At 44.3% G+C, this 22575-nt stretch overlaps 1 protein-coding gene across 1 annotated transcript in view; it reads left to right on the forward strand.

Annotated features, from left to right (window-relative positions):
- Positions 1–2154: 2154 nt before the first annotated feature.
- Positions 2155–22575, forward strand: part of LOC140399699 (uncharacterized) — an 89611-nt gene continuing 69190 nt past the window's right edge. The window contains exon 1 of the mRNA XM_072489233.1: positions 2155–2191. Coding sequence (XP_072345334.1) covers positions 2161–2191 — 31 coding nt within the window. The 5' untranslated portion in view covers positions 2155–2160. The remainder of the gene's footprint in view (positions 2192–22575) is intronic.

Here is a 22575-nt window from a genome sequence, read left to right on the forward strand (position 1 = left end):
GTACAGTTCTGGTCACCTCATTATAGGAAGGACATGGAAGCTTTGGAGCGGGTGCAGAGGAGATTTAGCAGGATGTTGCCTGGTACGGAGGGAAAATCTTATGATGAAAGACTGATGGACTTGAGGTTGTTTTCGTTAGAGAGAAGAAGGTTAAGAGGAGACTTAATAGAGGCATACAAAATGATCAGGGGGTTAGATAGGGTGGACAGTGAGAGCCTTCTCCCGCGGATGGAAATGGCTAGCACGAGGGGACATAGCCTTAAACTGAGGGGTAATAGATATAGGACAGAGGTCAGAGGTAGGTTCTTTACGCAAAGAGTGGTGAGGCCGTGGAATGCCCTACCTGCAACAGTAGTGAACTCGCCAACATTGAGGGCATTTTAAAGTTTATTGGATAAGCATATGGATGATAATGGCATAGTGTAGGTTAGATGGCTTTTTTTTTTGACTGCCCATGTCGGTGCAACATCGTGTGCCGAAGGGCCTGTACTGCACTGTATCGTTCTATGTTCTATGTTCTATGGGTTAGTGGAGGGGCGATCAACTGTCAGATGTAATTAAACAATGAGAAGTGTGAGGTCAGCATTTATTGAGGACAAGCAGTTATAGGGAGTACACAAGAAATGGGAATAGACTGAGAGGGTAATGAAGTGAGAGAGCTTGGTGTACATGTAAACAGATCCCCAAAGGTATCAGTTCAATATGGCAAGGTCGGAAAGAAAGTACATGGAATGTTCTCCTTCATTGGCAAAGGAATATAATATAAAGTAAGGGTCCACTGGTGGAATTGTATCAAATACTGGTGAGGCCACAACTGGAGTAATGGTCACCACATTACAGGAAGGCCATTATTGTACTGGACAGAGTGCAGAAGAGGTTTGTAAAAATGTTGCCAGGGCTCAACACGTGCAATTACAATGATAGATTGGATAGTTTGAGGTTATTTTCTTCGGTACAAAGAAGGCTGAGGGGTGACTTAGTTGTGCTGTGCAAAGTTATGAATGGATGTGAAAGAATGGACAGAATAAAGTGGTTTCCCTTGGTCGAGAAGTCTGGAACCAGGGGACATAGTTACAACTGAAGTGGTAGAAGGAGTAGAGGGGACATGAGGACGAACATTTTCACCCAGGCGGAAGTGGGTGCCTTGAAATCGCTGCCCGAGTTGATGGTGGAGTCCATGACCCCAAACCCTTCTTTAAAATCCCTCATCTGCACCTGATATGTTTGTGAGCGACAGGGTTATGAACCGGGTGCAAGAAGGTGGGATTATAAAGGCACCCTGGTCTCCCCGGCTGGCATGAACAAAATGGGCTGAATGTCCTCTTACAGAGTTGTAACATTTCCAAGTTTCGATAGGACAACTCCTGGTCATATTATACACACCAGTTGCAGACTTATCCATTACTCATTCTTTTACAAATGGAACATTTTTGAAAATTGCAGTCTGGTCCATTATCATACAACATCGAACATACAGTGCATAAGGAGGCCATTCGGCCCATCGAGTCTGCACCGACCCATTTAAGCTCTCACAACCATCCTATCCCCATAACCCAATAACCCCTCCTAACCTTTTTTGGACACTAAGGGCAAAGTAGCACGGCTAATCCACCTAACCTTCATATCTTTGGACTGTGGGAGGAAACCGGAGCACCCGGAGGAAACCCGCGCAGACACGGGGAGAACGTGCAGACTCCGCATAGACAGTGATCCAGCGGGGAATAGAACATGGGGCCCTGGCGCTGTGCAGCCACAGTGCTGTCCACTTGTGGTACTGTACTGCCAATCCCAAAAGAGATTGAAGTGAAGAAATGTCCCTCACAGAATCAGAATGCCTGACTATGATGAAGACCAATCTCCAACCAAACACAAATGTTTAAAGTTGTTACATCTGCTACATTTAACTCCACAACCGAAACAACACATGATCATTGTGTAACTTACAAATGTTAACATTTTCGAACATGACATTATCTTATCAATGTTTCAGCCTTTGTTGTGCAAAATTCAGCGCTGTTGCTTTAACTGTGACTTTAACTGTCACTTCCTCCTAGTAGATATAACCTCTCTCATTTAACATTTCCTGGTTTGAATTTTTGTGAAGTGGCACTTACCCGCCGTCCTTCCAACTCACATGTCCTCAGCTCCCTCAGAGTGAACATGGAGGGTGGTGTCCTCTTGCTATTCTTTGGTGAGTAGTGCAGCAATCTTTTGTTGATCCGAGTGTGTTTTTGGCTTCTGCTTGGTGTGTGTACTAGCAGAGGAATAGTGGATCTGGGCCCCGAGGCGTCAGAACGCTGGTAGCGGAGAGAGTTAAAGCAATGCCAGTGGTGGAGATTGCATTAGTTTGTACTATCGGACCAGGAACTTAACTGTGTTGAATTCTGTGTGAGCAGCAATGAAAAAGTGAAGCTGGCTTTAGATTGGGGGAATGTCGAGCGATTTTGATGACAGCAGCAAGCCAAGAGAGTGTCTGCTACTTCGACTGACCTCCTGGCCCTGTTACACTGCATTGATCAGTGGATGTACCCTGAGGACATTATCAGTTGATTTACATAGTGTTTAATTAGCCTGTTACACCGCCAAATAACTGCTGAGCTCAAACACCAAGTGGGTCCTTTCCACCAATGTGTGAGGCAGAGAATCACTTGCCCAAGGATCGTGTTGAAGGGGTGTTGATTTATGAATCAAACATTAACGCTTCTATTTGTGACAGATTGTATCTACTTGTCGAATTAATGTGGCAGCACGGTAGCACAGTGGTTAGCACAGCTGCTTCACAGCTCCAGGATCCCAGGTTCGATTCCCGGCCTGTGTCACTGTCTGTTCGGAGTCTGCACGTTTTCCCCGTTTCGACGTGGGTTTCCTCCGGGTGCTCCGGTTTCCTCCCACAGTCCAAATATGTGCAGGTTAGGTGGATTGGCCATGCTAAATTGCCCTCAATGTCCAAAAAGGTTAGCTGGGGTTGATGGGCTACTGGGATAAGGTGAACGGATGGGCTTAAGTAGGGTGCTCTTTCAAAGAGCCGCTGCTGCAGACTCGATAGGCAGAATGGTCGCCTTCTGCACTGTAAATAACTGAGATGTAATCTCTAATGTGAACAAACACTGGAGCCTTGCAATCGGTGTTTCAGCTGACTATTGTGCTCAGCATTTATCTCTCAGTCTCTTCACACCCTGCACTTACTTTTATCCTCCAATTTCCTTGTGCTACTTGTGGAATTGTTCTTCCCTCTTTGTCTGTTAGGGGCCATTCGTGGAATGTTAAGACCGTCATGCTATTGAATGACTAGATTTCATACTTTCTTGAGCAAATAGCAAATAAACGCGGTCCTTATAGTGTAACAGTTACGGTATTCAAGGCATTAATCCTTTTGAGCTTAGGTTGGAATCAAGTAAGCCAGATTCTTATGTAATAAGTTAATTGAATTTTGGTTCTCCAGCACTGCGTCGCCCAATTCCCCAATTTCTGTCAATTGAGTTTCTGGCGCTACCAATCAGCTCACAGCTTCGGCAGCTTTGAAGGAATCGTGGACCAAAAGCATTGACAGAGTCACTTAATTCTGCGCCATTCTGGGGAAGAAACATGCGTTGTAGTTGCCAGTGTTACCAAAGGTCGCGGTTTTTATCCCGCACAGGTCAACCAACCCACTCAGTGTCTGTGCAAACAGGTAAACATTGAGGAGGCGGGTGCTGCATTTGTGAATACTAATCCTGCCAAGGTATTGACAAAGCTGGTGGGAACTTTTTTTATTCACAGTATTGTGACATTTCCTACTGCATATATTTGGAGCTGTTCTTTTATCTTTGAGTCAATTTCATTTCTCACAGTTGCTAAGTTCCTCTTTCTTTGTCGTGAATCTAATTTGAGTTGAAACCACAGTCTTCCTGTCTGTTGCTCAGTGCTTTTTCTCCCATTTATATCAATGGCAATTGTCAGCATGTTTGATGTGCTTTCTGCTCTGTTACATTTCCTAATTTCAGGCGCTGTGTGATAATTTCCAGCGTATGTGTTGCGGTCTGCACAACTGAACTTTCCTCACTGATACTTCAGTCAGGGCTCAGCTGTATGAAATTGTCATAAAACCTTCTCCTCATTCTCCATTCTACAAATGGGCAACAAACTGAGCAGTATGTCTGCGGAGGGGGCGGAGTCAAATGTCCTTGATTAAAACAGCTATCAACACTCCTCAGAATATTTCTCCCCATCTACATCTTTCACAATATACATGATCACTTTTCACAGATACATCCATTCCATAATGGAACTCCGCCAGTTGTACTGCACAGTCTGTTTGGTAATCTGTGAAGAAATCTCCCATCTCTACAGTGTACAATTCTGCTCTCATCAATTTTTCGGTCTCGAAATCAATCAGTCGCATAACTATTTCTGAACAGTTGGAGCATGGGACCTCATTCACTAATATTTAATATTTGGGTTCATCTGTCAAAGTCCCAGTGTGGAGCTGCAGTTGATTGGAATACAGGAACATAGGAGCAGGAACAGAACATTCAACGCCTTGTTACTGCTCCTTCACTCAACAGGATCATAGCTGGTCCTCCACAATAACAGCATGTTCGTTCACTATCAAGTTATCGGTTGATGTATTTTTTACGCGAAAGTTTTCGACATATATCTTCAACATGCCAAGGATTTAGCCCAGAGTTATCTATCATAGAATTTACAGTGCAGAAGGAGGCCATTCGGCCTATCGAGTCTGCACCGCCTCTTGGAAAGAGCACCCTACCCAAAGTCAACACCTCCACCCTATCCCTATAACCCAGTAACCCCATCCAACACTAAGGGCAATTTTTGGGCACGAAGGGTTATTTATCATGGCCAATCCACCTAACCTGCACATATTTGGACTGTGGGAGAAAACCGGAGCACCTGAAGGAAACCCACGCACACACGGGGAGGATGGGCAGACTCCGCACAGATAGTGACCCAAGCCGGAATCGAACCTGGGACCCTGGAGCTGTGAAGCAATTGTGCTATCCACAATGCTACCGTGCTGTCTATCGGAGCGAACGCTAAAGAGTCAGCAGATTTTGAGTGACGAATGTCCTCCTGATCTATGTCTAAAATGGTCTCCTTGTAATTTAGAGACAGTCTCCCCAGGCTGCCAGGAAACATGCATTCTCCATCCACCAGTCGAGTCTTAGAGAGTAATGTTTGGTTCAGTCGGATCATCTGTCATTCGCAACTGTACACTAGAGAACACAAACACATTTTTATCAGTGTCTCCTGAGGGGACAGCTACGCAATCCCTGGGATGGATATAGTGAAGCGAGTCCACTATTTCTGTGGCACATATGTTTGTTCTTATGCCAGAAGGCCACAATTATAGGGAACGCTGCGGATATTGTTTCACCATGGCTCTCTAAATGCAAGAAAACATTTATATTCCTGTCCGAAAAAATTCTTGCAATTAATGACATTGTACATTTTGACATCCTAGTTGTTTGATGAATTTCCATGCCAGCTTTTCGTGAGATATGGACAATGACATCCAAGTTCCTGAGAATTAAATAACTGAGCATTTGGAAAGTGGGGAACGGATCGGTCCAAATCGGCATGGATTTACTGAAGGGAAATCATGCTTGACCAATCTTCTGGAATTATTCAGTATGTGACCAATTATTATTCAGAGTGGACAATGGTAAGCCAGTTGTTGCTGTGTATCTATACTTTCAAATGGCTTTTGACAAGATCCCTTAAAAGACATTGCTGGACAATATTGTAGCTCATGGTATTGTGGGTAATAGATTGAAGTGGATAAATAACTGGTTGGCAGACAGGAAGCAGAGAGTGGGAATAAAGTGGCCATTTCAGAGTGGCAGGCAGCGACAATTGATGTACCGCAGGGTTCAGTGCTGGGGTCCCAGCTATTCACAATATTCATCAGTGATTTGGACGAAGCAATTGCAAGCAGTATCTCAAAATTTGCAAACGACACAAAGCTGGGTGGCAGTGTGTGCTGTGAGGAGGATGCAAAGAGGCGGCAGGGTGATTTGTACAGGCTGGTGGAATGGGCACATACCTGCCAATTGCAACACGATGTGGATAAATGTGAGGTATCCACTTTGGTGGCAAAGCAGGAAGGATGATTAATATGTTAACAGTGGCAGTTTAGGAAAAGGGGAAGTGCAACGAGATCTGGGTGTCATGGTTGAACACAGCAGGCGGTGACGAAAACGAATGGCATGCTGGGCTTCATAGCGAGAACATTTGAGTATAAGAGTAGGAATGTCTTGCTGCAGTTATACAGGGCCTTGAAGAGGCCACATCTTGAGTACTGCGTGAAGATTTGGTCTCCTAGTTTGAGGAAGGACATTCTTCCTTTTGAGGGTGTCAAGAGAAGATTCAGCAGATTAATTCCAAGGATGGCAGGGCTGGTGTATGAAGAAAGACTGGATAAACTAGGCTTGTATTCAGTTGGAGTTTCGAAGAAAGCGAGGGGATCTCATAGAAACATATTAAATCCTGATGGAACTGGGCAGGCTGGATGCGGAAGAATGTTCCCGATGTTGGGTCCTCCACAACAAGGGGCCACAGCCTAAGAATAAAGGGGGAAGCCATTCAGGACTGAGCTGAGAAAGAACGTCTTCTCAGAGAGCTGTGAACTTGTGGATTTACAAACCACAGAAAGCTGTTGGGGCCAGCAAGTTGGATATATTCAAGAGGGAGCTGGACTTGGCCCTTGCGGCTAAAGGGATCAAGGGGTACTGAGACCAATAGGGAGTGGGATACTGAATTTGCATGATCAGCCATGATCATATTGAATGGTGGTGCAGGCTCGATGGGCCGAATGCCCTCCGACTACATCTATATTCTACGTTTCCATGTTAATATCAAATCTCTCACTATTTCGTAAAATCTCTGACTTTCTGCTTTTCCAACCAAAGCGGAAAACATAACATTTTTACCACATTACGGTCCATCCGCCAGGTTGATGTCCACTCACCTGTCCTCTCAGAATCCCATGATGCCTCATTCCATCGCCACTCAAGTGACTTCTCCACCTGGCTGCGTGCTGACAGCATATTTGCAGCTGTTGCCTTTATACCTGTCACCAAACTCATCGATAGAAATTGTGAACAGCTGGAGCCCAATCACAGATCCTTGTGGTTCCCCTGTTTAAACCTTGCCCGAGAGCATGAAATGACTTCCTTTATTGCTGTATTCCTTCCGTATGTAAACGTCTTTTCAGTTCATGCCAGGATATCGTTGCTGTTCACATGTACCCTACTTTTGCCCATTCATTTTGCGTATCGGACAGTTCTGACTTCCGTCTGTAAACTCAATGCATCACGCCAATTGCTCTTACAGGAATGTCCTTCCTGGGATTAGGTTTCTAGTGATATCCATCACCCACCTCTTGAACCTGATCTCTCTCTCAAAGCTTGAAGCAGTTGAAGTTGTAACTTGTTACTCTATTCAGGGACAGACAAATGTTGCACAGTGTCTGATAACACCCTCCAACCTAACCTATTTAGTCCATGTTATGCCCACAAATGCATCCATCCATGTTTAGATGAGGACGTGCTGGTGCAATATTAACTGTATTTATTTATTTATGTGACTGGAATTCAGATTACATCAATAAATACCTGTGAACTTGTCTGCTGCTTCTCTAACAGGTGTGATACACTTTGGAAGGATAATATTGTTTAAAACTGAAGTCTTGCCAGCAATATATCCACGATAGGTTCTAATTCTCTTGACGTGAAACAAACTTCCCACTCGGATGAGAGAGAGTCTTGTAGTGTGTGTTAAATTACAACTGATCATATGTGAAGGGTTCTTGAACTGCAGACATGGATTGTCAGTTCGTGCATTCTCCATTAATTCACGACTCAGTGCATTTGTTATTATTTGTATTTATAGTAGATAAAGAGGTCATTCAGACGAAGAGCTCAGGTGTTGTCATTGACACTCCACACCATCCTCCTCTTATACTAGTTCATACAACCTTATCAGTACTTCCTCTAACTCTTTTGTATCAGTCAAATGTTTACAACCAAATTTCTCCTGAACGACATGAATGTTACCAGCATCAGGTGATCTGGAAAGTATCAACTTCTATATCCCGTGCACTCCCTGGGGGGAAAACATCTCCTCAATTGCACATTCCATGCATTGATATAAAGGCCGACCTCCCGGTTTTATAGCTGGATGCTGACCCGATCACAAGAGAATAAAGGCAATGTTAGATAAGTTCAGCACGTCCAGCAGCATCTGTGGTGAGAAGCAGTTAACATTTCAGATCTAAATGACGATTCTACTGAACTGGCTCTGCTGACTCTGTGATGATTTTGAGCGGAAGGAACCCATGAAATGGAAATTAGACTGCTGTTCAGCCCGTAGCCTGGACAGAGCAGATAAGCTGGTTGCCCTGGATGTCCTCTGTGACGGCCAATCAGCTCAGTGTGCCAAAGCTATAGAAATGAAGCATTGACCAAGTGTGGTGATAACGCTGCTGAACCAGTGTTCAATGCAGCGAAGTGAACATGCGCTGAATGGGCGGGGAATTAGCAAAGATAGAAACAGAGCTAGAAAGGCCTTTAGTTCAGTATTACAACTGTGGTTCTCAGCACAGGCAATCAAGTTCAAACTGGCTTTCATGATGTATATGGTTATGCGGTGGGACATTGACCAATGGCATGATTCAGTCATGAAGGAGGAGCTTCCGGAGATATGGGAAGTTAAGTTAAAGAGCAGCACTTGAAGCCAATAATGGAACGTCCTGGAATGTCTAATTTAGATTATTCTGTTAGATCTGAGTCAAGATCCTTCCGGAAACAGCTAAGTTCCTCTTTTCTCAACTGAAGTCTCTTCGAGGTCAAAACTTTTCTTTCCACTCTGACACTTAAGTGCTATTTCTGTTATATTTAATACCGACCACGTTCAAAACGTTGGCTTAATTTTCCAGTCTGTCTTGTAGGAGTACGTTCCTGGAAGACTCTGTATATGTTAGGAGCTGATGAATTTATCAGTTATACAATCTAACGCTCCTCTTGAGAAAACCAGGCTGCGTTCTCCCTCTGACAACCTGTATTAACTTCACTTCCTCATTCAGTCTGCTGGAGTTTAGCACACCATTGATATAGAGGTCTGTAGACTGAGAGGAGACTAATGAGAGGCAATGCTCTTTGTGCTCAGAATTTCCTTGTCATTTCTCACACACATTGATACATAGAAGTTGGCGGTAGGAGGAGGCCTTCTGGCCCTTCGAGCCTGCTCCTCCATTCATCACGATTATGGCCGATCATCCAACTCAATAGCCTAATACTGCTTTCTCCCCATAGCCTTTGATCCCATTCTCCACATGTGCTATATCCAGCCGCCTCTTGAATATATTCAATGTTTTAGCATCAACTACTTCCTGCGGTAATGAATTCCACAGGCTCGCCACTCTTTGTGTGAAGAAATGTCTCCTTATCTCTGTCTGAAATGTCTTACCCTGAATCCTCAGGCTGTCACCACTGGTTCTGGACACACACATCATTGGTAACCTCTTCCATGCATCTACCCTGTCTAGTCCTGTTAGAATGTTTTACGTCTAAGGACGGCATGTAGCGCAATGGATCGCACTGGGACTCTGGCTCTGAGGACCCGCGTTCGAATCCCTGCCTTGGGTTACTGTTCGTGTGGAGTTTGCATATTCTCCCCATGCCTGCGTAGGTTTCGCCTCCACTACTCAAAGATGTGCAGGTTAGGTGGGTTGGCCACGCTAAATTGCCCCTTAATTAGAAAAATAATAATTGGATAGTATAAATTGATATAAATAAACAAAAATAATTTATTTGTTTTTTGTTTTTTTTTAAATAAATAAACAAAAATAATTTTATAATCCTCTATGAGATCATCCCTCATTCTTCTGAACTCCAGAGAGAACAATCCCAACCTTGTCAATCTCTCCTCATATGTCCCGCCATCCCTGAAATCTGTCTGGTAAACCTTCGCTGCACTCCCTCGAGAGCAAGAACATCCTTCCTCAGAGAAGGAGACCAGAAGTGCACACAATACTCCAGGTGTGGCCTCACCAAGGCTCTGTATAATTGCAATAACACTACCTACTTCTATACTCGAAAGGTCTCGCAGGATGGGAATAGAGGGATACGGACCCAGGAGGTGTAGAAAATTGTAGTTTAGTCGGGCAGCATGGTCGGCACGGGCTTGGAGGGCCGAAGCGCCTGTTCCTGTGCTGTACTTTTCTTTGCTCTTTGTTCTTTGTTCAATTCAGACCAACATACAATTGGCCTTCTTTACCGCCTGCTGCACCTGCATGCTCACCTTCAGCGACTGGTGCACAATGACACCCAAGTCCCGCTGCACACTCCCCTCTCCCAATATACAACTATTCACCTAGGAATTTGTCTTCCTGTTTTTGCTTCCACAATGAATAACCTCACACTTATCCAAATTATACTGCATCTGCCATTGATTTGCCCACTCACCCAACATGTCCAGATCTTGCTGTAGGATCCCTGCATCCTCGTCACAGTTCACCCTCCCACCTAACTTGGTATCATCTGCAAACTTTGAGATGTTACATTTTGTTCCCTCATCCAAATTATTCATATATATTGTTAATATCTGGGGCCCCAGCACCGATCCCTGTGTTACCCCACTGGTTACTGCCTGACAATTTGAAAAGGACCCATTAATCCCTACTCTTTGTTTACTCTCTGCCAACCCGTTTTCTATCCACCTCAATACACTTCCCCCAATCCCATGTGCTTTAATCTTGTACAAAATCGCTTTTGCGGGGACTTTGTCAAACGCCTGCTGCAAGACCAAATATACCACATCGACTGCCTCCCCCTTGTCAACTGTACTGGTTGCCTGTTTAAAGAATTCGAACAGATTTGGCCAGCATGATTTTCCCTTCATAAATCCATGCTGTCTCTGACTGATCGTGCCAGTGATTTCTAAGTGTTCCACTATAAGGTCCTTGATAATGGTTCAATCATTTTCCCCACTACCGATGTTGGCTTACTGGTCTATAATTTCCTGCTTTCTCTCACCCTCCCTTTTTGAATATCGGAGTGACGTGAGCTACCCTCCAATCTGAAGGGACAGTTCCAGAGTCTATAGAATCCCGGAAGATGGCCACCAATGCATCCAGTATTTCCAGAGCCACATCCGAAAGCACTCTGAGATGCAGATTCCCACGCCCTCGATATGTATCCAGCATCAATCCTATCGATTTCCTAGCACCATTACTCTACTAATGTTGATCTCCCTCAGTTCTTCCCTCTCACTAAACCTTTCATTCTCCAACATTTCTGGTGTCTGATTTGCGACCTCATTTGTGAAGACAGAACCAAAGTGTGTACTCCGTTGCTCAGCCATTTCGTTCTCGCTTTTTGTGCATCCCATGTTTCTGTCTCTAGGCACAGACTGTGGCAATTGAGACTGTATATCACAGTCTCAATTGCCACAGTCCATGCCTCCATCTTTTCCATATTGCAACCAGGGCATTGAGATTCACATGATTTGTCTTTTCCTGGACACGTGTGGATCGGTAAAGATCTGTGACGTTTACACTCACACACTCCACGCAGCTGCACCACTTCGTCTTTATAAAGATTGCACTCAGTCAGCAAATGGAGCTTGTGTGTTATTTAAAACTACTTTAATTCGAGGACTTTCCTGAAGATAATGTGAGGTTATTGATCCTTACCATGGAATATTAGTCGTTTACATAAATGGAGCACCCAGTATCACAAATATAATTATATTCACGGGAGTCCGTTACCAAGCATGATCTTGCCCTGCTGTGCTCTGAGGAGAATAACTGTAATTATCATTCGTCTCCATATAAAGTAAGTGTCACCCTCCCTGATACAATTGGATCAATCTCATTTCATCCCTATCAATTGTTGGATACCCTCCCTAAAGTACCTGTTCAAAATTGGAAATGATGGCATGTTCAGGCATGACCGGTGACTTTTTTCAGAATCATTTATTTCATAAAACCATGGAGGAAAGAAGTACTGCATGGGGCCCGTCTAGTCGATTTCGCAACTCAATGAAATTATATCCGATCTGGTCTGCTAATCAATAACTCCCGCTTTTCTGGCTTATCCCCATAATCATTGATTTCCTCACTGATTAAAAGCCTGTCTATTTCAGCCTCGTATTTGTCAACGGCCAAGATCTCCAGACATCTGAAATAAGGAATTCCACAGGATCACTGCCACATTAGAGAATAAATCCCTCCTCACATATCTCTGAAATGATCGGTCCTGAACCTGGGATTATGCCCTCTTGTCCGAGACTCCCTCACAAGGGGAAACAACCATTCCCCATTTACCCTGTCAAGCCTTTCTTGACAATTCTATATTTCTCAATAATGTTCTCATCTGATCTTTCTATGTTTAGAGATCCTTTAATCTTTACTATTTCACAGAGTCTTCCGCATTACCAGTAGTTTGAGTATTTTGTATATGTGGACACTCTTCTCAATGTCAGATGTTAGACAATCAATCAGAAGTACAATGCTTACTGTACAACTACAGTAGTACAACTACTGTCTCCCTCCTTCCTGGAATATCGGTGTAATATTAGTAAGGTTTCAAGCGGCTCCATTCATTCAGGCTGACGGGGATTTGAGAATATTACGCCGAATGCACTTGTTATCGCTGTGGTTCACTTCCATTGAGACCCGCGGTTCAAGGCCTTAGATTTGACGGGACTTGTAATTCTTCACTTCCATAAATGTGTCCCGTATGTGTTGTACCCTTTCTGTCTTGGTTTTAGCTCCCTCCCACTTTTTCGCCGACCAATCCCTGGATGGTTGTTCCCTAATTTACTTTGAACACAATATTTCTCTCCGTATCATTCTCTCGCGTCTGTCTGTCCATCTGTCTGACTCTCTCCATCTGTACACGTGAGGGTCCCTGTATCCATCATCCTATGTGTGTTTATCCCTGACGGTCACTCGGTCTCTCTCTCTCTCTCTCTCTCTCTGGCCGTATGGCTGTATCTGTCTGTCTGCCTCTCTGTTTGTTTGTGCAGCTCTCTCTGCCCGTCTGTCTATCTCTCTCTCCCTCATTCATAGTCTCTCTCTCTCTCTCTCTTTCTCTCACTGTCTCTCTCACCCTCTCTCTCTCTCCATCTCTCTCTGTGTGGCTGTATCTGTCCGTCTGCCTACTATGTCTGTTCGTGTATCTTTCTCTGCCCGTCTGTCTATCTTTCTGTCCCTCAATCAGTTTCTCTCTCTCTCTCTCTTTCTCTCACTGTCTCTTTCATCCTCTCTTTCTCTCTCTCTTTCCGTGTGATTGCAAGAGGATTCAGTCTGTAAGTCCGCCACTATTGGTGATGCCCGGTACAGTAATTAATTATTTAATTTGTTCAAATTATTTAAACAAGATTCTCAGAATGTATCGTCACTCGCCTTATAAAAAACATCTTCCCCTGACCCATTGTTTTTCAGTGATGTGTTAATATGATGTTTATTTTGTCTGAGTTGATCTATTTCTGATCTGAGACCACAGGTTTCCGTTATAATATTTACCAACTCTGTTAAATTTAACCAGATACATTTTCATATGTTTAAGCTATTGTTAATCTTAATCGAGGACTCTTTACGTTAATGCACCAAGTTTGAAATTGTGACAGTGACAAAACTACACTTGTAAACTGAATTGAAGCACGAAACGGATCGAATAATTTGAACTGCACTTCCTCCATTATTCTGCTTAATCTGCTAACACCATTGAGATAGAGATCTGTACAGAGGGAGGAGACTAATGTCCTTTTGTATACACTGTACAGTAGCTGCTGCTTGTGGTCAACATTTATCCGGCAACCTTCACATGTTCAATAAAAAAACTCTATGGTGAATGCAGCCAGCCGTTTAATGATGGTGGATACAGATATAGGCAGACATAAACTGACACAGAGACAGAGACACAGACTGGGACAGACAAACAGAGAGCGACAGACAGAGGCCCAGGTTAATACAGGTATACAGGCACAGACTGCTAAACAGAATGTGACAAATGCATAGAGACAGCTGGACACACAGAGTGAGACAGAGACACAGATTAATACAGATATACAGACAGAGGCAGCTAAACAGAATGTGACAAATGCAGAGAGACAACAGGAAAATCGGAGTGAGACAGAGGCACAGATTAATACAGATGTAAAGATATGGGGAGCACGGTAGCATAGTGATTAGCTTAATTGCTTCACAGCTCCAGGGTCCAAGGTTCGATTCCCGGCTTGGGTCACTGTCTGTGCGGAGTCTGCACGTTCTCCCCGTGTGTGAGTGAGTTTCCTCCGCGTGCTCCGGTTTCCTCCCACCGTCCAATCATGTGCAGGTTAGGTGGATTGGCCATGCTAAATTGTCCTTAGTGTCCAAAATTGCCCTTAGTGTGAGGTGGGGTTACTGGGCAATGGGGATAAGGTGCAGGTGTGGGCTTGGGTAGGGTGCTCTTTCCAAGATGTGGTGCACACTCGATAGGCCGAATGGCCTTCTTATGCACTGTGAACTCTATCTATAAACAGCTAGCTAAACAGAATGTGCCAAATGCATAGAGACAGCCGGATAAGCAGAGTGAGAGGCAGACACAGGTTAATACAGGTATACAGACTAGACAGCGAAACAGAATGTGACAAATGCATAGAGACAGCCAGACAGAGACACAGATTAATACAGATATACAGACACAGACAGCGAAACAGAATGTGACAAATGCACAGAGATAGTCGGACAGAGTGACACACAGACACAGATTAATACTGATAGACAGACACAAACAGCTGGTAGATTGTGACAAATGCATAGAAACTGCCGGACAGTATGAGATAGAGACACAGATTTATACAGATAGACAGACATAGCCAGCGAAACAGAATGTGACAAATGAATAGAGACAGCCGGAGAGAGTGAGACAGAGACACAGATTAATACAGATCTACAGGTACAGACGGCTAAACAGAATGTGACAAATGCATAGCGATAGCAGGACAAACAGAGTGAGACACAGACACAGATTAATACAGATATAGAGGCACAGACAGCTACACAGATTGTGTGAAATGCATAGCGACAGTCACAGAGTGAGACAGAGACACAGATTAATATGTTGCTCAGAAGGGAAGGGGGAGAGGAGTAGAGCATTAGTCATTGGAGACTCCATAGTAAGGGGGATAGATAGGAGATTCTGTGGGAACGAGAGAGTCTCGCGGTTGGTGTGTTGGCTCCCAGGTGCCAGGATGCGTGATGTCTCGGATCGTGTTTTCGGGATCCTTAAGGGGGAGGGGGAGCAGCCCCAAGTCGTGGTCAACGTAGGTACCAACGACATAGGTAGGAAAAGGGATAGGGATATAAGGCAGGAATTCAGGGATCTAGGGTGAAAACTTAGATCTAGGACAAACAGAGTTATGAAAATGAAATGAATGAAATGAAAATCACTTATTGTCACAAGTAGTCTTCAAATGAGGTTACTGTGAAAAGCCCCTAGTCGCCGCATTCCAGCGCCTGATCGGGGAGGCTGGTACGGGAATTAAACCGTGCTTCTGGCCTGCCTTGGTCTGCTTTAAATCCAGCAATTTAGCCCTGTGCTAAACCAGCCCCTATTATCTCTCGGTTGTTACCCGTGCCACGTGACAGCGAGACGAGGAATAGGGAGAGAGAGAGGAGTTGAACACGTGGCTACAGGGATGGTGCAGGAGGGAGGGTTTCAGATTTCTGGATAATTGGCGCTCATTCTGGGTTCGGTTGGACCTCTACAAACGGGATGGTCTACACCTCGACCAGAGGGGTTCCAATATCCGGTTGGGGGGGTGGGGGGGATTTCGTAATGCTCTTGGGGAGGGTTTAAACTAGTTCAGAAGGGGCTTGGGAACCTGAATTGTAGCTCCAGTATACAGGAGATTGAGAGTAGTGAGGTCATGACTAAGGTTTCAAAGTTGCAGGAGTGTACCGGGAGGCAGGTAGGTGGATTAAAGTGTGTCTTCTTCAATGCCAGATTAATCCGGAATAAGGTGGGTGAACTTGCGGCATGGGTTGGTACCTGGGACTTCGATGTTGTGGCCATTTCGGAGAGCAGGGACAGGAATGGTTGTTGCAGGTGCCGGGATTTCGATATTTCAGTAAGCACAGGGAAGGTGGTAAAAGAGGGGGAAGGGTGGCATTGTTAGTCAAGGACAGTATTACGGTGGCAGAAAGGACGTCTGACGAGGACTCGTCCACTGAGGTAGTATGGGCTGAGGTTAGAAAAAGGAAAGGAGAGTCGCCCTGTTAGGGGTTTTCTATACGCCTCCGAAAGGTTCCAGAGATGTTGAGGAAAGGATTGCAAAGATGATTCTGGATAGGAGTGAAAGCAGCAGGGTAATTGTTATGGGGGACTTTAACTTTCCAAATATTGACTGGAAACGCTATAGTTCGGGGACTTTAGATGGGTCTGTTCTTGTGCAATTTGTGCAGGAGGGTTTCCTGACACAGTATGTAGACAGGCCAACGAGAGGCGAGGCCATATTGGATTTGGTACTGGGTAATGAGCCAGGAAAGGTGTTAGATTTGGAGGTAGGTGAGCACTTTGGTGATAGTGACCACAATTCGATTAAGTTTACTTTAGTGATGGAAAGGGATAGGTATATAACGTAGGGCAAGAGTTATATCTGGGGGAAAGGCAATTATGATGCGATGAGGCATGACTTAGGATGAATCGGATGGAGAGGAAAACTGGAGGGGATGGGCACAATGGAAATGTGGAGCTTGTTCAAGGAAAAGCTACTGCGTGTCCTTGATAAGTATGTACCTGTCAGGCAGGGAGGAAGTGGTCCAGAAAGGGAACCGTAGTTTTCTAAAGCAGTCGAAACACTTGTCAATAGGAAGAAGGAGGCTTATGTAAAGATGAGACATTAAGGTTCAGTTAGGGCGCTAGAGATTTACAAGTTAGCTAGGAAGGACCTAGAGAGAGAGCTAAGAAGAGCCAGGAGGGAACATGAGAAGTCTTTGACAGGTAGGATCAAGGATAACCCTAAAACTTTCTCTAGATATGTCAGGAATAAAAGAATGACTGGGGTAAGAGTAGGGCCACTCAAGGACGTAGTGGGAAGTTGTGCGTGCAGTCCGATGAGATAGGAGAGGTGATAACTGAATATTCTTTTACTAAAGTTTTGTACAGCTGCATCATCACCTCACGGCTCTTAAATTCAATCGCTCCGTTAATGAACGCTAGCACACCATAGGCTTTCTTCACAGCTCTATCCACTGGAGTGGCAACTTTCAAAGATGTATGAACATAGACCCCATGATCGCTCTGCTCCTCCACATTGTCAAGGACTCTACCGTTAACTCTGTTTTCCGCATTCATATTTGTCCTTCCAAAATGGACAACCTCACTCTTTTCAGAGTTAAACTCCATCTTCCACTTCTCAGCCCAGCTCTGCATCCTATCTATGTCTCTTTGCAGCCGACAACATCCCTCCTCACTATCCACAACTCCACCAATCTTCGTATAGTCTGCACATTTACTGGCCCGCCCTTCAACTCCCTCATCCAAGTCATTAATGAAAATCACAAACAGCAGAGGACCGAGAACTGATCACTGCGGTACGCCACTGGTAACTGGGATGCAGGCTGAATATTTCCCATCCACCACTACTCTCTGACTTCTATCGGTTAGCCAGTTCGTTATCCAACTGGCCAAATTTCCAACTATCCTATGCATCCTAACATTCTGCAGAAGCCTACCATGGGGAACCTTATCAAATGCCTTACTAAAATCCGTGTACACTACATCCACTGCTTTACCTTCATCCACATGCTTGGTCACCACCTCAAAGAATTCAATAAGATTGTAAGGCAAGACCTACCCCTCACAAATCCGTGCCGACTATCCCTAATCAAGCAGTGTCTTTCCAGATGCTCAGAAATCCTATCCTTCAGTACCATTTCCATTACTTTGCCTACCACCGAAGTAAGACTAACTGGCCTGGAATTCCCAGGGTTATCCCGATTACCTTTTTTGAACAGCGGCACGACATTCGCCACTCTCCAATCCCCTGGTACCACCCCTGTTGACAGTGAGGACGAAAAGATCATTGCCAACGGCTCTGCCATTTCATCTCTTGCTTCCCATAGAATCCTTGGATATATCCCGTCAGGCCCGGGGGACTTGTCTATACTCAAGTTTTTCAAAATGCCCAACACATCTTCCTTCCTAACAAGTATGTCCTCGAGCTTACCAGTCTCTTTCACACTGTCCTCTCCAACAATATGGCCCCTCTCATTTGTAAATACAGAAGAAAAGTACTCGTTCAAGAGCTCTCCTATATCTTCAGACTCAATACACAATATCCCGCTACTGCCCTTGATCGGACCTACACTCGCTCGAGTCATTCTCATATTTCTCACATATGTGTAAAAGTCCTTGGGGTTTTCCTTGATCCTACACGCAAAAGATTGTTCATGCCCTCTCTTAGCTCCCCTAATCCCTTTCTTCAGTTCCCTCCTGGCTATCGTGTATCCCTCCAACGCCCTGTCTGAACCTTGTTTCCTCAGCCTTACATAAGTCTCCTTTTTCCTCTTAACAAGACATTCAACCTCTCTTGTCAACCATGGTACCGTCTCTTCTCTGCCTGACAGGGACATACATATCAAGGACACGTAGCACCTGTTTCTTAAACTAGTTCCACATTTCACTTGTGTCCTTCCATGACAGCCTATGTTCCCAACTTACGCACTTCAATTCTTGTCTGACAACGTCGTATTTACCCTTCCCCCAATTGAAAAGCTTGCCCTGTTGCACGCACCTATCCATCTCCATTACTAAAGTGAAAGTCACAGAATTGTGGTCAGTCTCTCCAAAATGCTCCCCCACTAAGAAATCTATCACTTGCCCTGGTTCATTACCAAGTACTAAATCCAATATTGCCCCTCCTCTGGTCGGACAATCTACATAATGTGTTAGAAAAGCTTCCTGGACACACTGCACAAACACCACCACATAGACAAACACAGACTCACAGACTGAGACAGACACACAGAAAGGGTCAGTAGCATATATTGAAATGTTCATGCTAAGATCGCTTCCCCACAAAACGATGCATGGTATAACTTGTCATTGCACGGTAATTCACTGTCTTTAACCATTGGCGCTATTTCTCGTGGTCCATCCATGTGTCAGATGTGGTCCCTCACACCCCTCCGCGTGAACGCCCACTCCCAATAGACCGGGCTGATATAGGATATTCAGAGGGACATGACGTCATATCCCACACCAGCTCATTCAGAACTTTGGAAACATATCTGAATACAATCCTGTTCTCAAATCGCTCCACCTCCCGCTTGTTTTCTCAATAGACTTCAATCAGAATTGTCTGATTATCAATGACATGCCAGTGCAAACAACCACTGCTCCTTCAGCCAATCAACAGCTTTAGTTATTTACCAAACATCTATAACCGCCAATTAATCTTGCTGTGCACCAAGGAGAAAGCCCTCAAATTGTCATATCTCCCCACCCAATAAAGTCCCTGTCCTCGGGCAGATGTATCGAGCAGTCTGCCTGTAACCCTTTATAATACTGTCCGACTCATCCGAAAGTGGTTCCTTCATAATTCGACGCAAAAAAACGCGACTGCTCGGACGGTCAATTTTTTTCCCAGAATTTATTCTTTCATAACGCGCAGTACGGTAGCACAGTGGGTAGCACTGTGGCTTCACAGCTCCAGGGTCCCAGGTTCGATTCCCCGCTGAGTCACTGTCTGTGCAGGGTCTGCACGTTCTCCCCGTGACTGCGTGGGTTTCCTCCGGGTGCTCCGGTTTCCTCCCACTGTCCAAAGATGTGCAGGTGAGGCGGATCGGCCAAGATAAATTGTCCTTAGTGTCCAAAAAGGTGAGCTGGGGTTGCTGGGTTACGGACATAGGGTGGAGGCGTGGGTTTAACTGGGGTACCCTTTCCTATGGGCCGGTGGAGACTCGATGGGTCGATTGGCCTCCTCCTGCACTCTATATTCTATGATTTCTATGGTAAGACCACAGGGTCGGGTGTAGGCCATTCGGCTAATCGAGCCATTCAATTAGATCATGACCGATCTGACGTGATAATCCTCAACACCACGCTTCCCGCTCTTTCCGCATAGCTCTCGATTCCATTACTGATTAAAAATCTGTCTATCTCAACACTGAATGTTTTTCACGACCCAACCGTTGGACACATCGGCGGTAAATAATTCCACAGATTCACTGCTCTCTGAAAGAATAAATACCTCCCCATGTCTGTATAAAATGAGAGATGTCTTAGTCAGATATTAGTGCCTTTTGAGTTCGACTCCCCCACAAGGGGGACAACGTCAATCATCGACACCGACAATCCACCGTGAGATTCCTATAATTCCCAATAATCTGCTTTTCTTTTTAAAAAGTGAATTTATTACATTGTTTTAAATTATTTTTTGACATATTCATTCGCTTTTACATGCCACTTTGAAGCTTCATGTATGGGAACACTGATCTCAAGGCCATATGATAGGTACCTAATCTATAGTGTGAGATCTGTGGAAGGCTGCCAACAATTTGGAATTTGCAATTGGTGGGACTATGAGCGCAGAGAAGTCATCCAAGATTACTAATACTGCTCAATAGGTGTATTTTATGGTACACAAACTTTAATCTAAACACATACCTAACCATACTCATATTAAGGAAACCTCTTTGCAATTGACAGCTAATACAGTTTGTAAATTACTGAAAAACACAACTTGATCGCACTATCTAAAGCTTCCAAAATATATTCAAGGTTAGTAACCTAATACACTTCAATTTCCACATCTAAATAAAGTCAACATCAGAGCTACTTGCTTCTGAAGAGGAACAACTAAACCGGAGGGCGTAGACTTATTCCGGTTACGGCACAAATTTAGCGTGGGGATTTTCGCGGCTAAACAAATCACTTACAAGGGCCCACCCGAGATGAGAAGTTGTGATCTGACCGCGACAGACTGGAGGGTGGAGTTTATTGTATTTATCAATCAATATTTATGGTAGAAATCAAGCACCAGGGACCACATAGGTAATTGTAACTTAATTTAATAACAATGTAATAAGTAAGTTGGGCAGCACGGTGGTACAGTGGTTAGGAGTGCTGCCTCATAGCGCCGAGGTCCAAGGTTCGATCCCGGTTCTGGGTCACTGTCCGTACGGAGTTTCATTCTCCCCGTGTTTACGTTCGTTGCACCCCCACAACCCGAAAATGTGCAGGGCAGGTGGATTGGCCATACTAAATTGCCCCTTAATTGCAACAAAATGACTGGGTACTCTAAATTTATTAAAAACAAGAATATAATGAGCACTGATTTTTTTATTGATTACTTACTGCTAGAAATGTCAGTAAGCGGGCTAAAATGCTTCCCCTGTGAGATGTGGGAAATCCTTGACAGTTCAAGCGTTCAAATCAAGTGTATCTGCAGTATGTATACCCAATTGCAGATCCTCACAGATGCCTTCAATCGGTTGAAGCACAAGTTGGATCAATTGAGGAGCATTCAGGCGACGAAAAGCATCACAAAGAGGCGTTCTAGAGACCTGGTCACACCCCCGGTACAGATGGGTGACAGCTGTCATAACAACAAACTTTATTGTCACCAGTAGGTGCATCTGACATGTGGGAGACTTCCAAAGTTTGACTCTGTCTTTCTCTCTCTCAGTTATTCTGTATCCATCTGTCTGTCTGTCTGTCTGTCTCCCTCTCCCTCTCTCTCTGTCTGCTACCCCAAGTGACGAATGCTTACTTTAGCTTTTCATTTCCTCTTAAACCCCTTGTCGAATAATATTGCCATGTTTTTTATTCAGTTTCATGGCGCTAAAATCCCCAGCACGTCGGCACAGTGCAATATATCTGCCTGGTAACATATTCTGCCATATGTGTGGAACATTTAAGAGTTAATTAATATTGAAATATGTTAAACATAATTGGATTCGTGCAGGTATGGATCAGTCTGGATAAATAAGTGCAGGGGGTTCAGTCTATCAATCCGACATTTATGACGCCCATTTATTCAAGAATTATCTGTTTCATTTTTTCGAAATATTTGACAGAGATTTTCACCAAGCATTGTTCAACAGGGTCAGTAAACAAGACTTCCGATGGCCCATTGCTTCCACTCTCAATGGTTAAGTTTATTTTGTATGAGGAGCTCTGTCTCTGATCTGAAACAACTGGTTTCCGCTACAAACGCTGACTGTCACTAAAATACAACCAGGCGGAATTTAAAATGTTCTATCCACTAATTGTGGATTTTGTTTCTTCATTTATGGATTTCATGTTGCGTTTCGGACAGTGCACAAACTAATTCCAGATTCCGAAAATTGAAACAATATTCGGTTCTTATTATTTAAACGGCACGTTCTGCTTCATCTCCTTGATTTAACTAATTGAATAATCTGTACAGACGGCGGAGATTAATGTTTTTTAGTGAACACATTACGTATGGATCCATATCGTGCCAGGGACAGGCACACAGATAGTGACAGACACACAAAAAGGTAGAGACAAACAGAGGGAAGCATACAGGGACAGGCAAACAGAGAGTCACAGACACACA

Source organism: Scyliorhinus torazame, chromosome 23, assembly GCF_047496885.1.
Source record: "Scyliorhinus torazame isolate Kashiwa2021f chromosome 23, sScyTor2.1, whole genome shotgun sequence".
Lineage (NCBI taxonomy): Eukaryota > Metazoa > Chordata > Chondrichthyes > Carcharhiniformes > Scyliorhinidae > Scyliorhinus > Scyliorhinus torazame.